The sequence below is a fragment of the Sceloporus occidentalis genome, unplaced genomic scaffold (genome assembly GCF_023333645.1).
Source record: "Sceloporus occidentalis isolate IW3139 unplaced genomic scaffold, rSceOcc1.0.p SCAF_2, whole genome shotgun sequence".
Classification (NCBI taxonomy): Eukaryota; Metazoa; Chordata; class Lepidosauria; order Squamata; family Phrynosomatidae; genus Sceloporus; species Sceloporus occidentalis.
In genome coordinates this window covers 268,516,633-268,532,399 of record NW_028316982.1, presented here as the reverse complement: position 1 = coordinate 268,532,399, position 15,767 = coordinate 268,516,633, and the positions used below count along the sequence as shown (strand labels likewise).

Below are 15,767 nucleotides of genomic sequence, written 5' to 3'. Positions count from 1 at the left end.
TGGTTTTGCCAATTCTTTCTTCTGAAATATAGCCTACAGCACCTGTTATTCATTGGCAATCTCCAAGCACTAATTAGGGCTGACCCTGCTTCACTTTCGAGATCAGACAGGATCTGGTGCCTTTAGGCTGTTGTAGGCCCTCACATGACCCTGGTGGTCAGATCAAAGTTGGGGAAGACACAAACCCAGGATCATGTCTTGATAAAGTGGAGTACTCTGAAATGTGGTTGGTTGAAGGAATTTCCCACAATGACCTGAAACAACACTTGGTTGCAAGTCTCAGTCAGCAGTTTAAATGCAATTCTCCCTATAGCCAGTCCTGATCAAAGTGTAATCTGTATTTATTAATACCTAGTATTTATATGCAAAGGGATCTTGTAGCACCTTTGAAGCTAACTGTGCAAAAGAAGCTGTGGCATAAGCTTTCATACACTTGGTCTGTTTCCTCAGACCCCGTCTAAGAAAGCTTATGCTATAACTTCGTTCACATAGTTAGTCTCCAAGGTGCTACAAGATCCCTTTGCATACTAATATTGCAGGCTAACACAGCTATGTCTTTGAATTCTGCCCTATGGTTAACATTTATATGTTACTACAAGTGTTAATTGTTCTTCACATGCATTAGCTTGTTGTAATACTTAGAACAAGGGAATTCAGTATTAATATCTCTCCTCCCATACTGTAGAACATAGGATAGTAGGTTGCTTAAAGCCTAGTGAGTTCATATCATGGCAGAGTTGACATTCAGACTTGTTGATTTGTAGCCTCCTTCTTAGGCCTTAAGCTGCAGCAGCTGCATTTCAGTGATATAATTGTCACTGGATACGAGAAAAGGATGGCTGCTGTTGCTGAGGCACTGAGAAGATCAGCCCTGTCAAATCTGCAGCTCTATTAGCTGAGCCCTTTCTAAATACAAATCATTGTGACTGCCATTGATTGCATGGATCAACTCCTAATTTTGTTCCCTTTCTTTGTTTTCTTTTGTTTGTTCTTTTTTTTAGGTATAAAGTTATTGATTTCCGTCCCCGTAAATACCTTTTTTTAATTTCTATGGAAAAAAAGACGAACTCCGAGCGGCAGTCTAAGGATCTCCATTGTACGTCTTCCTTTGTAGTTTACATCACCCTCGGCTTAGTAACTCTTTGTCCTAGAGGAGCGATCTCATTTTCCTTGGGAGGGCCAAAACCAGATGGGAATGAAGGAAAATGAAACAACCAAAAAAGGTGTACATTGACCATCATACAATCCCCTAATAAGGGGTTGGCATTAGGCGCTTCGGACAGGGGAAATGACCAAGGCGTTACTTTGGGGGTGTAAATCCCAAAGGAAAACGGGACTGCTGTGGCGTAATTGCCAAAACAGACTTCTGGCAGTCAGGAAATCTATCTTGGCATCCCCTTATTAGTTGCCCCCTCCCTTCCCTTTTTGGCTGCTAATCATTCTGTTTTAAAATCCCAAGTTTCCAATTCTTTTCCCCATGGAAAGTGTTGCTGGTGTGTTTCTATTATATTATTATTTAGCTCTTAAAACAAATGGAAGCAAACCAAACCAATCTGTCTGTAACATGCACAACCCAAATTTGATTTTCAGGTGCACCAGCCTATAATAACCCAAGGATCTTCTGTTACAAAGATAACTTTTGAAGGACATCAGCCACCTACTGTGTCCAAGGTAGCCACTGTCAGTTCAGTGCCCAAGCTGGCACCACCGCTTCCGAACCTATTTCCTGCCCAGGTGCCTGTGAAGACTGCAGTAGCAGACATTTTGAAAATGTCCATGATGGAGGCGCAGATTGACCCAAGTGTTGACCGTGTGATAGTGGAGCCTGCTGGCAACAAGGCCTCTCCTGGGAGCCTACCAAGTGAAGCAGAACCATCATCCACTTCGGTGCTGAGAGTTGCCACCGTAGGGACGGCCACAGGTGTGTCGGCATCTGTCCTCCAGCAGCCCAAACGCTTGGACTCAGCTTCCAGCCCTCTAGGTGTTGGGCTACCCTTGCAGGAGAGGAAGCAAGTTGTCCAGCCCCCACCTGCAGCCAGCCAGTTCATTCGCATCCAGAACATTGCCCCAAAGAAAACTGAGGAGATCCCTGCGGAGATCCTAATCCAGGTAAGTCATGCACAGACCCATTGGATTGGCACACACACTCAGGGTCTCTGTCCATTTGATCTGGGCTAATGCTTGCCACCGGTCCACTGAAGTACTGCCCAGGAGCTAATTTCCAACCGCCAGAGTGCACGAAAATAATTTCTTTTCCTTCTGTTCCCCTTCCAGAATGAAAACTGTAGGTGACATTATTTTATGGTGTCAATTTGAATGGAATACAGAAGGAAAACAAGGCCTTTGAGTGGAGGAAGAGAATTCTGGCAGCGTTTGGGAGGGCATTTTGAATGATTGCATGCATTTGAGGTGGTTTTGGATATGAATTTTGGCAATCATTGTGCCAAAAAAATTAAAATGGAATTTGAAGAGTTTTGGGGACTCAGTGGTCACATATCTGGTGTCCACGTTTTTCCCCAACTCAATTCTCTGTGATCCTTCTACCCCATGAGTTTTTTGTTTTGGCGGTGCTTAGAAGACAAGTCTTCTAATGTCAGTGAAAAGGGATCATGCCTTTCTTTAGGTTCAAGGGGAGGGTGGGAATCTATCCCTTATGTTCATTTATATTTAATGCAGAAACATAGCTATGTTGGTTTGGAATATCGGTATGCAAAGGGATCTTCCAGGACTTTTTTTGAGACTAGATGTGCAAAAGAAGTTGTATCATGAACTTTTGTAGACTTGAGGGCTCTACAGTAGGTGTGGTGAGGGCTGAACATCCAGACGCTCCAAGCCTTCACCGTGCCACCCGGGTGCCATCTTGGTACGCGCCTGTCCACACGACATGTGCCATGATGATGCTCATTGTACACAGCACCTAAACAGGGTCTTTTGGGGGCTTCTTTTTGCTCCTTCCAGAAGCTGCAGTGTGCGTCTGGACGCCGCAGCCTCCATCTGGGGCGAAAAAGGGGTGGCTTCAGACCACCACAAAGGAATCACTGTCTTAGAGAATGTTTTGGAATCACTGTCTTAGAGAATGTGGGATTCTTGTGACCTGGGAACTTGGAGGAAAAGGTGGAAGTCTTCGTTACTACTTTGTAGGTCAAGTCTTCTTGCCCATCTTAGTTGCTTGTTTAATAACAAAAAGATGGGAAATCAGATTGGCCATCATTCTTGTAACTTCTTGGAATAATGATCTTTATTAAGTTTTACATAATCACTATATACAAATAAATTTTCCATAAATATATATATGCTTGATTCTTCATTTTTATCTTGTTTCACTTCCTGTCTTCAACAGAATTTCTTTGGGTTCTTCTTGAATCCAGCTGTTTCTTGCCCAGTTTCCAATACAATAATAGAAAGAATGAAAAGTAAATACCAAAATTAACATCCATCAATCTCTTTCCCTTTCTAATTGTACTCCTACCTGTATTCTCCACAATCTATTTTCATAAACATCTCTTAACCTTGATCTCCTTCTACATATATTTTCACAATTCTGGTCTTCATATATCTCCTGTATTTACTTTATGTATTTACCGCAAACCAGCCTTTGTCTAAACACCATCTTTTCTCTAGGAATGCCGTTATTTGTGTCCATTCATTTTCAATCCTATCTCTTTTCTTATCCTCTATAACACATGAGAGTATATCAAGTTTCCTTATTTCATTTAATTTCCATAGCCATTCATCTACCCTCACTTTCTCCCTTGATTTCCAATATTTAGCTATAATCAATCTCGCTAATGTTATCATATATAGGAAGATTCTCCACATTCTAGTAACTTCTGAAGTCCATTAGTCTTTTCTTTTTCAGCTTTGCAGTCAGTGCTGCTGCTTGTAGATGCCTCCCCTTTCCCCATTATTAGACTGGCCTCTGCCTTGTTCTTGCTACCTTCCTTCACTAACGCATGGTGTTCCCCTCTTCTCTTCCAGACGATCCCTCAGTATTCTGTGGCCTGTCATTCCACCTCCAATGTGGTCGTGGAACCCAGCGGTCTTTTGGAGCTCAACAATTTCACCAGCCAACGCCTTGATGACGAGGAGACGGTGATGGAGCAGGACATTGACAGCAGCAACGAGGAAGGAATGGAGCTCAGCCCAACACAGAATTTGGAACAGTCGTAGCATACCTGGAATACCCAGGTGCACTTTAAGAACACATACAGACAACAGTAGCAAAGTCTTGGCTTGTTTGTACCCAAGACGCAACCTTGTATTATTTTTGAAAAGCACTTTGCTAATCGGAGGTGTTTGGACACGCCCAGTGCCAACGCGTTGACAAAACAGGGATCCCAAGACAGTTTCTGACTGAGGTGACCTTGCCATTCTAGAGTATGCGTATGACAGGAGAATGTATATTTTCAAGCCGAGAAGACAAGGAACGTGCAGTGATTTTTTTTTTCTTGAAGGTATATTGAAGTTTTGTTACACCATTCTGAACCAGCTACTGAAGCTTTCATGGTGTAACCCACCCTCCTCCCAAAAAACCCATACACACAACCTCCCACAAACTTAAATTTCTCTGCGGCTGAAGAAATCACCTTCCCAAAGAGATGTTTCTAAGTGTAAGTCTCTTTAAAACACACACACACCTGCCTTTCTGTGCTGGGGAAGTACCTTAAATTTTAGGAGGGAGCTTTCCTTTATTGATGCACCACTTTTTTTATCCAGCAAGATTTGAAAAAGTTGGCCTTAAAAAAAATAAAATAAAAAAAGAATGGTGTTGCCCAGGAATAGTCCAGAATGAGGGGGAAATACACTGTGAAGTTCAAGAAATATTTGTCTGTCACACATGCACCCATTTGGTCATCAGCAGGTGAAATTGTCTGCCTACTCCCACACTGACAAAGTTTTATTTATTAAAATGTAAAGACCTAAAGGGAGAGTTTCAGTTTCTGTGACAGAAGTCCAGTAATCTTTAAAACAGATATCTAAAGAGTTTCAGGATGGAAGCAACAAATCTCTACAGAAAACACCACTGTTCAAAATGCGGGCATTGAAATCCAAGAGGCAAAAACACAGATGTGGTTTGACAAACAGAGATGTCTTTTATTTTTAACACGCTTTGCTTTTGTTTTTAAATAAACTTTAATTATGACTGTTTGGGAGGACTTTTAAAAACCTAAAAGCTGCCCTTTTTATAGTTTTCTTCTGTTTTTGAAGTGATCTTTCTCAGCCTTATTGTTTTGGTTTGCACAAGTAATATGGTGGGATTTTTGTGATGGCTGGAGCAACCAGATTTAAAAACAGTCTCTTGTATATCTTGGTAACAAAGACTTTGGGGTTCTTTTTATAAAAGAAAAGAATACTGTACATAGGAACACATTTTTAACTTTTTTTGTATAGATTTAATTATACATAAACCTTTTAAGATTTTTGATGTATCCTGTATATACACATATCTGTTGAACTGGCTGTGTTTGTTTCTTGATTTATTTTTTTTTGGAGGGCGGGTGGTTTGGTGCTGAAATACTACTATTAAGTAGAACTCTGAAGGCTCTAATACATTTTGTGTCAATATTTTTTACATTGTGATTTTAGAGTTTTGTAATTAAAACAACCACTAGAGAACATGCCAGGAGCTGAAATACAACACCAAAAATACTTTGTTGTCCTTTAAATATTGTGTGTGTAACATTTGGCTGTCCTACAGATGGCAGTGTTAGCCATTCTTTAGCATCTGTTGGTTGTTAACTCTTTTATAAAAGTCTTAAGACTTCTATTCCTGTGTTTCCCCGGCTGTTGTGATAATCCTGCTTGGTTTTCTACAGTCCAAAGTGAGGCTGTTCAGTGGGCTTTGCCTATGCACTGAATGTGTGATGTGTTTCTTTAAATGAGGAGCATCAATGCCTGTTCAGATGCCTGGCAGAACTTGCTCCTGTGGAAGTGAAAATGAGATTGAAGTCACATGCTTATAACAATCCAAAGTAGAATTTACATGGAAGTCTAAAACTTTCATACAGCCTTCTGTATGAAAGTTTTAGGTGTCCATGTTAGAAGCATGTGAATTCAATCTCATTTCCCCTTCCACGGTAGGTGGTTCCAGTCCAACACCAGGTTGGGAGGCCAATCTCATTTTTGGTGCAACCTGAAAGACTATTGTAATGTCTATTGGCATGAAAGCTGGTCAGAAGGTAGACCACTAGACTAGATGTTCTGCAGCAGATCCACAGGAGTCTTGCCATTGTTCACCAGTAGCAACTTTTAGACCAGCATTAAACTAATAGAGTTCATGCTGTGTAGTAAGATTTAGATTTGTGTTTGTTCAAGCAGGCCATCTCAGTATATGTACAACTTGTAGGATGCAACAGGTAATTGACTTGATTGCTTCTGATGCCAGCATTTTGAATTTCCAGCTAGTACAATGTAAGGTTTTAGTAAAATGGAAGGTAGATCCTGAAAGCCTGAAAACTGCTTTCACCAAAGATACCTACTTGTTTGGACAGTACCAGCTCTACTGTACTGATTCAACCCATTGGTTCATCTAGGCCAGTGGTTCACAACCTTTGGTCCTCAGTTCCCATAAATCCTGACTGTTGGCCAAGTTGGCTGGTGCTTCTGGAATCTGAAGTCCTAAGGAAATGGAGGACCAAAGGTTAGAAGCCACTAACTGATGAAGGCCTAGTGCTGTGTATGTGGATTAGTAGTAGACCTAAAGGTCCCTAGCAAAGTTCTTTCCTATCACTTCACATTTGATCATTGTACCTGTTATTTCTCAGGATTGTATTTAGGACCTTGGAACATATGAAGCTGGTTAGGCGTTCTGGGAGCTGTTGTCCAACAACGGTTAACTTGCCCAAGCTCTGCCTCCAGCAAATGCCTTTGGGTTAGTTAATAAATCATCCCTGCCCACAACAGACTAGTTATGGATCTCCACAAACATGTGGTGTGGCTCCAAGACTAACTGAAGAGTAGTGGGGCTACTTTGTTTGATATGTTTACCATACTGTATATACTTGACTATAAGTCGACCTCCTGTATAAGTCGGCATATTTTTGGGGCCAAAATTATAGATTTTGATACGACCCGTGGATAAGTGGAGGGTAAAACTTAGCAACATGTAACAAAGGATGGAGCAAAGGAAAACGATGGTAAAGATACTTTAAAATTTTGACAGGCGTAACTGGTTGTGCTCACCCTAAAGGCTGGATGGATGAGGGGTTGATGCTTCTTTTAGGTGCTCTGAGAAGAGATTAAGCTCTCACCTTTCACCAGGGCATGCTTCCCTTGTTGATAAGAGTTAAAGTACAGTACTTACATTGGATAAGTTGACCTTGGTTTTTTGAGTCAATTTTTTGAGTATAATTTCTAGACTTATACATAAGTATATACAGTTTGTTCTGCCTTCCAGTGAGCTCAAAGGGTGTGTATGTGACTCTCCTCATCCCTACTTGGCACTCACAACAACTACTTTGTGAGATAGGTGCAGCCAAGAGAATTGGCCTGTGATTTTTCCTAGCAATCACAATTCACACTGTTTTTCAAGAGAACACATCATCAGAGAATGAACCCGTGCAAAAATTCATTATGCCAGGGAATATGACTTCAATTCACTCCATCCCATGCTGAAAGTAAGGTGGCCACGTGGTCTTCTTTGCAGAAGGCAGGCTTTGGTCTAAGGCGGTTATTCCCAAACTTTGGTCCTCCAGATGTTTTGGGAACTGAATTCCAAAATACTTGGAACCACTGGTCTAAGGCCTGTTAGAACAAGCAATGCTTGGAAACTTCAATAAATGACAGTTCCCAGAATCTCGCTGCCAATTCACAATGCTCATGGGTTTGGAAACCTTGTCTTCTCAGGGTTACAGACTATGGGTGATCCTTTAGTGCAGGGGTAGGCAACCTTTTTGAGCCGGGGGCCGGGTTGCTGTCCCTCAGACAACTGGGGGGCCGAAGCCAAAAAATAAATAATTAAATAATTATAAACCAGGACAAATGTAGGACAAAATTTTCAAATGGGAGACACTTTTTTTAAAAAAAATGGAGGACATGTGAAAAAATTTGCTGATTTTTTAAAAAAATGTTAGTATAAATGCATGTCTCTGAGGCTTCTATGGACAATTGCCCCCCAAAGGCCCCGGCGGCAATCGGCGGCAGGACTGGGCTGGGGCCGGTCCCAAGGCCTTGCCGGGCCGCATCTGGCCCGCGGGCCGCTGGTTGCCAACCCCTGCTTTAGTGTGTTCAGTAGAACATGACTGTGGAACCCTTGGCAGAGTTTTACATGTCTTAAAAAGTTTAGAAAGTTGGTTTTAAAAAGGTTTCATGTGTCTCATTATGGGTGTTTGAAGAGTGGTTCATTGTCTTTGACTGTATCCACACCACACAGTTATGGCACTTTGACTGCCATGGCTCCATGCTATGAAATGTTGGCCCTGTAATTGCCTGGAGTATTTTGAAGTTTTCATGCTGTAGCTTAACAGAGAATTGTAAGCCCTTTCCCAACTGCAAACCTTATTCTCTAGGGTGGACCCATGCCAGTTAAAGTGATATTAAACTGATACAATTCTTTAGTGTGGATGCACCTTTAATTTCTTAAGGTATGCTTAAAATATTAATAAAAAGAATGGCACAGAATTTGAAAGATTTCTCTCAAAATGTCCCTGAAAATATCCCTATAAAAAGAAATGTGGCTCATTACACAAGCAAAGTAATTTTCCACTCTGTTGTGCTTAAAATGTTACTTCATTGCCCCTTTGTTGCCAAGAAGGTAAGGTGTTACCAATAGCAATGTGTATAGCAACACTACATAGTTATAGCACAATAAATTTTAATCAATACGCCCTGTGGCATAATGGGATTTGTAGTTGGCTGAGAACCAGCATGGTATAGGGTTTGAGTGTTGGACTAGGGACTCTGGGAGACCAATGTTTGAATCCCATTTTACTACGGGTACCTGTTTGGGGACCTGGTTGGAAAAAAGGCCTCCCCTGGGTCTAAAACAGCCTGCAAGATGGCAAAACAACATGGTAAAATTGCCCCAATCTTAGTGAGTCTGAGCTTTGGAGAAACTGGAGTGAAGAGAAAGATTTGGAGGGGGGGAATTAGGGAACCACAAAAATGGCCCTGGGGCCACATGTGGCCCATAGGGCTTGCTTTGCAAACCTTAATCTTAGATTTATGAAGTCTGAGAAAGTGGGCTCTCAGTCCTCAGACACTTGTGCTAAAATAGCATAAAGGGTGCTTCACAACTTCTAAACATCTTAAAGGATGGCCATGAATCTTAATTCTTTTGCTTTTTCGTAAGAATGAACAAGGGCAGGTGCAGAGAAATTCAGTTTTATTTCATACTGAAATGGTTTTGCAAGGTGCCTGGTTCGTTCTGTGTTGCTTTATGGAAAAAACAACACCCTGTTGACCAAAGGTCTCACATTGTGAGGCGATCTATCTATGCAGATATTGTTTAAATGGGAGAATGAGGTGGGTCCCCACAAACCCAAACGGCGATGGAATCTACGATAAAAGCATCGAGACATAAAGCAATGGGTGGAAATGAGAGTTCGGTGAACTTACAAATTACCTCAACATGGATGAGGTGGTTTAGGAAAGGCTGGGGGAAGAGGAACCAACCCACACGCTAAGCCAATATTTGCCACCACAAAGGAGTTACGTCACAGAGGAAATCACCAGAGGTTGCTATAATTAGACACTACAGCGTGGATCTACTTTTCAAATTAGTAACAACCGGCTCCAGTATTTTTCAGGGGAAAGCAAGATGGGATTCTCCCTCTCAAAGGTTGACTCCTGGCAGGAGAAGAAATCAGGAAAAAAGCAAGAGGTTGGGGCACATGACATTTCACAGGTGAAAAGTGGAACACATGTCGCCAAGGGACATCGGAGAGTGGTCTGAATGGCAAAAGTGATACATGTGGCAGGACACATAAGCAATTCATTTTACTTTATTTGTATGCTGCCTTTCTCCTAGGCCTAAACCCAAGGTGGCTTCCATATGAAAACACATAAAGGTTTATGCTGTCAGCCCTCCATAGCTGTAGATTTTTTATCCATGGATTCAAGCAGCCACAGCTTGAATATATATATATATAGTGTGATGCAGCAACTACAAAGGCCAATGCGATTTTAGGCTCCATCAATAGAAGTATAGTGTCTAGATCAAGGGAAGTAATAGTCCCACTCTCTTCTGCTCTGGAATACTGTGTCCAGTTCTGGGCAACACAATTAAAAAAGGACATTGAGAAACTGGAGCAGGTCCAAAGGAGGGTGACTAAAATGGTGAAGGGTCTGGAAACCATGTCCTATGAGGAATGACTTAGGAAGCTGGGGATGTTTAGCCTGGAGAAAAGACAATTAAGAGGTGATATGATAGCCCTGTTTAAGTAATTGAAGGGGTGTCACATTGAGGATCCTGGAACCAAACCCCAACAGATACCAAGAGCCCACTGTATATGATTCTGAAATATAACGAAAGGGTTCCATAGTTTAATATACCGAGGGCCCACTGTAAAAAGTTTAAAAACCAATTTTAAAAATGTCACCTTGAAAAGACTGTACAACTGATTAAACATCATACCAAAGTTGAAAACAGGTTAAACAAAGCAGCCTCTCCTAGCTTTATTTATTTTATATATATAAATAAAGCTAGGAGAGGCTGCAGCAGTTTGCTTTTGCCTTGAGCCTACTGGGAAGGACAATATGGTGCCCCCTCTTCTCCTCTCTCTCCTGCTTCCATTCAGATTTAACTCCTTTTGAGCATTTAACTCAGTTTGCAGTGATTGAAATAAACTTAGGGCAAAGAAGGGATATGGGAAGTGGAGAAAGAAACTGGGGCATTGTAAAAGGAACTGATAAAGTAGGAGGACAGAGGCTTAATCAGGACTCTGGCTGCAACTGCATGGTAAAAATAATGCTCCTTGACACTGCTTTAACTGCCATGGCTCAGGGCTATGGAATCCTTGGATTTGTAGTTTGCTTTGACATCAGAGCCCTCACAAAACTACAGAACCTAGAATTCCATGTCATTTGACCCATGGAAGTTAAAGTGGTGTCAAACTATATTATTTTTGCAATGCAGATGCAGCCTGTCTCTGCCAAATGGGGGAAGTTGGAGGATATATGATGTGTGATAGTATTTACATGTCTATATTGCTTAATAGTGAACTCAGTACTCTAAGCGGTTTACAATCTGTACGTCAGTTGCACCCAACAAGCTGGGTACTCATTTTACCGACATCAGAATTTATCACATGGAGATCGGGAGTTTTTCCCAGGAATATCCTGGAAAAATCACATAATTATCTGAAACGATTTCATTTGACATTGCACAAAACCCACCATTAAAGTGGTCACAAAGAAGCATTAACGTGCATCTTTTTACTTTCGGCATTTCAGCAGCAGTGCATTTCCAATATCACTTTATTTGTGCAATTGCATGTGATAATCATCTCTGCAATTACTTGCCATTTTCTCTTTATTTGTGCTTTAATCTCTCTTTAATGCCAAAATTAGCCCCAATGTGATAAACTCTTTACAAAAGGATGGAAGGCTGGCTCAACCTTGGAGCCCTGGGATTGAACTCGCAACCTCACAAAACTTTGGCTGACCCAAATGTTCCTTCCCTGTTGCGTTAGCCAAAATGTCAACCTTTCAAAATTCTCAGCAAGGCAAAGCCATTACTGCTTGCAGCTGTGCCAAAACATTAGTTAAATAGGGCACAAATGCATCTCTTCTAGCCTCCATGCATACACAAAGTGCTAAGCAGTTGCAGAGCCAGACTCACCATTCCATAAAATTGCTGTAAGGCAAACACAGGTCCTGTTACTTATGGTAATACCCTTCTTTTCCCCACCCCTTCTTCTCTCTCAGTTTTTCAACAAAGGGTTTATCTCTTTGTAATCACAGATGGGATTTTTTTGGTGCCCTTATTGCAGAAACAACCTAGTTTGACACCACTTGAACTGCCATGGCTCAATGCTGTGACACCAGGGCACTCTGATAGAGAATGTATGCCCTCACCAGACTACAGTTCCCAGAATTCCATAGCAATGCACCATGGCAGTTCAAGTGGTGTCAAACCAGATTATTTCTGTAGTGTCACCGCAGCTCTTGTCATGCTCAAACTGGAGGACATTTTGGAATGCCTCCAGGACAGAAGGTTGAAATATAGGACATGTCCTGGAAAAGCAGGACCTTTGGTCCTCCTGCCTGGCTGTAAAAGCAGTGTCAAACGGCATTAATTCTGCAGTGCAGATGCAGCCTAGGAGTTATGATCAAAGTGTGAAAGCATTTTAGCAATATTACACCGATATTAGGATCCTAAAGTCCTAATATTGGGATCATTTTCTTTTATTGCTACCAGTCCTCCTCCTCCCGCTTGATCTCACACAATAGCTGTGTTATTTGGGGGTAGCCATCGTGGCTAGTTATGGTATAACCCAGACCACCATGGAGAGGTACATTTCATTTTGGGGAAATAGTGGGTTAATTTAAGATGATCTAGGGATTGAGAGGGATCTGGCTCCCCCTCTCCATGTGACTCTGGAGATCAGGGTTCAATTCTCTGCTCAGCCATGGAAACCCAGTGGTGACCCTGGGCAAGTCACACACTCTCAGCCCTGGAAAACCCTATGACAGGTTCACCTTTGGGTTGCCGTAAATCAGAAATGACTTGAAAGTCCACAACCACAAGAGATTGGGAATGAAAAATCCTTAGCCAGGCGTTCCCTGGGATTCCTTATAGGTAGGGAAAACATCATAGAGATCACCAAAAAAATGACCAAAAAGGTTTGTACAGGAGTAAAACCTGGGGCTTTCAGAGCCTTTTTGATTCTCTGAAGAGGCTCAGAGAAAGAGAGAGAAAGAGAGATAGAAAATGTGATCCTTTGGCCTGCACTTTAAATGCATCTCCCCCATTTCCAAATAATGGATGAGTTGCATCATTTTCTGCTTGGGAACTATAAAACGAAAGATAAACAATCATGGCATTGTCTAGGCAAAGACTTTGGTCACGAACTTCCTCAAAATATTCCCTCAGATTTTTTTAAATGATGCCTTCTACATCCATTTCTTCCATTTTTAAAAAAGCATATGGCCCACTTAAATACTCTTTTGCTATCCCTCTCACATTTATTCACACGGGTCAGTGGAATTCCCCACCTTCTTGATCTTCAACAATAAAACTTCAACCTTTATAAATCCCAAAAAGCAAACTGTGATTTTGCCATTTTATAGAAGGGACACCTTTTTACTCTGCCACTGTATTTAATGGGACTTGAGCATCCATGGATCTTGGTATGCTTGGGGGGTCTGGGACTGGGAACCAAACCCCAAGGGCCCACTTGTATTTGTCCAGAGGAGAGTGACCAGTATAGTAAAAGCTCTGGAAACTACAGTTGGCCATCCACATTTGCAGCTTTGACTTTTGCGGATTTGATTATTCACAGATTTGATTATTCTCTAGAAATGTCTAGGTCCTCCAGTGCAACTCTTCTGGAAAGTGACCTTAGAGTCATGCGGAAGAACCTAGAGATTCCTAAAGAAAACGCTTCTCTGGGGATTTGTAAGTAGTGCCACTGATTCTGCTTTGGACAGGCCCCACCTGGAATATTGTGTCCAGTTCTGGGCACCACAATTCAAAAAGGACATTGAGAAACTGGAGCCATGTGTCCAAAGGAGGGCAACTAAAATGGTGAAGGCCCTCCAGCACGTTTCTATGGTCACCTTCTGCCAGATGTTGACCATAGAGTTGTGCTGGAAGATCTAGAAATTCCTAAGTCTCTCCTCATAAGGCATGGTTTACAGACTTTTCACCATTTTGGTCGCACATCTTGAAATACGCAAGAGGGAGCCAGCTTGTTTTCTGTGCCTTCAGACGGTAGAGTCTGTTAACTTCTGACAATAAAATCCAGTGTATTCAAATTACAGTTGTCGGTCCCTCCACATTTGCGGCTTTGACATTTGTGGCTTTGACTTTTGAGGCTTTGATTATTCATGGACTTGATTAATATCCATGGGCTGGCCCCTCCTTACTTATCAGACCTTCTTTCTCCTCACCTTCCCACTCGGGCCCTCCGTTCTGGTAGTCTAGGTCTGCTGTCCCAGCCCAGGATTTCCTCTGCCCCATCTCAGATTCACCCCTTCTCACTCGCTGCCCCTCACTCCTGGAACCTTCTTCCCCCACGAACAAGAGCCATCACTTCTTTAACCAGCTTCAAAACGGAGTTGAAGACTGTCCTGTTCAGAGAAGTGTTCCCAGGCCTTGCATAATTCTCGCTTGCCTCCCTGGATGAAGATTAACCATCCATTATGAAGCCAAGCCCTCCCTCCAGTCCACCTGCCTTGGTCCAGGCCTTGGAAGTAGAGAAGAACTGCTGGACCTCATCCCCTTCCCCACCACTACTCCCTTCTCCTTTTGTGTGGTGTCTTTTTAGATTGTAAGCCTGAGGGCAGGGATCCGTCTAATTAAAAAGACTGTATGTACAGCACTGTGTAAATTTACAGCGCTTTATAAATAAAGGTTAATAATAATAATAATAATAATAATAATAATGTTATCTCTAGGATTCTCTAGATCTTTTGGCATGATTCTGCCAGAGGTTAACCATAAAGTCACACCGGAGGACTTAGAGATTCCTAGAAATTCTTAGAGATTCCTATTTCTCTAGGTATTTGTATGTCCTTCAGCACAATTCTATGGTCAACCTCTACTGTTCAAATCTTTGCTCAGGTATGGACACCCACTGGGTGACCGTGGGCAAATCACACACCCTCAGCTTCAGAGGAAGGTGAAGGAAAACCCGGATAGATTTGCCTTAGGGTCACCATAAGCCGGAAACAACTTGAAGGCACACAACAACAAAACATTTTGACCATGCTCTCGTGTTACTTGGCCCCAGTTTTCAACTGTGAAATGTTGGGCAGCATGAAGAAGTGGGTTTATATCCACACAAGGTCATGCAAAAATAAAAATTGGTTAGTCCTAAAGGTGAGCCTTCGTGGTGTAGTGGTTTGAGCGTTGCACTAGGACTCTGGAGACCAGGATTCGAATACCGGCTTTGCCATGTAAACCCACTGGGTGAACTTGGGCAAGTCACACTCTCTCAGCCTCAGAGGATGGCAATGGCAAGCCCCCTCTGAAGAAACTTGACAAGAAATCCCCATGATAAGTCGGGAACAACTTGAATGCACACAACAACATCAACTTAAAGATGCTACTATGTTTCTCTCTTTTTCTCCTCTCCCTACCTTCCTCCTTTTTATGTTGCAAGAGGCTTAAGAAAGAGATAGACAGGAATAGTATCATATCTTATCTTGGTTTTTTCCAGCAGGGGTAGTGGTATTTAGACTTGGAAAGACACTTGGAAGAAAAAGCTTGCATCTTAACTTGTTGTCCTGCATCCCCGTCTTCAAAATGTTTCCATCTGGCTGTTAAACTAGTCAAATAAAATATGAGCCCCGTACCAGATTCTAATCTAGGGTCTCCTATGTCATTCCCTTTCCTTTGGCCCTTTCTCTTGAATAAACTTGTAGACTCAGTCAATTCATATTAGAAGAGGAGGGGGAAATGTCTGTGTTTTATTTCTTGCCCTTTGAAAAGGCTTAATTTTTCCAAGCTGATTATTTATCCTTTTTGAGCTCTTGCCCAAATAGCACTTCGTTGCTTATTTGCAAAGCATTTACATCTGGGAGACTTTTATTCCCTCCGCCCCCGGCTGTTCTGTTTGGAAAAAGTGATGCAAACCATGCTTCTTTTTTAAAAAATAAAACAA

General features: G+C 41.9%; 1 protein-coding gene across 10 annotated transcripts in view; it reads left to right on the top strand.

Moving 5' to 3' along the window:
- The window catches only part of EMSY (EMSY transcriptional repressor, BRCA2 interacting), a 55,002-nt gene extending 49,235 nt beyond the window's left edge, over window positions 1-5,767 (top strand). For 9 of the 10 annotated variants that reach the window (XM_089513006.1, XM_089513011.1, XM_089513010.1 and 6 more), the window contains 2 exons: window positions 1,591-2,109; window positions 3,979-5,767. In XM_089513006.1, coding sequence (XP_089369132.1) covers window positions 1,591-2,109; window positions 3,979-4,170 — 711 coding nt within the window. In that variant the 3' untranslated portion in view covers window positions 4,171-5,767. Of the gene's footprint in view, window positions 1-1,001; window positions 1,097-1,590; window positions 2,110-3,978 lie in introns of those variants that run through there. The other variant, XR_016280283.1, reaches the window with a different exon arrangement.
- The last annotated feature ends 10,000 nt before the right edge of the window (window positions 5,768-15,767 follow it).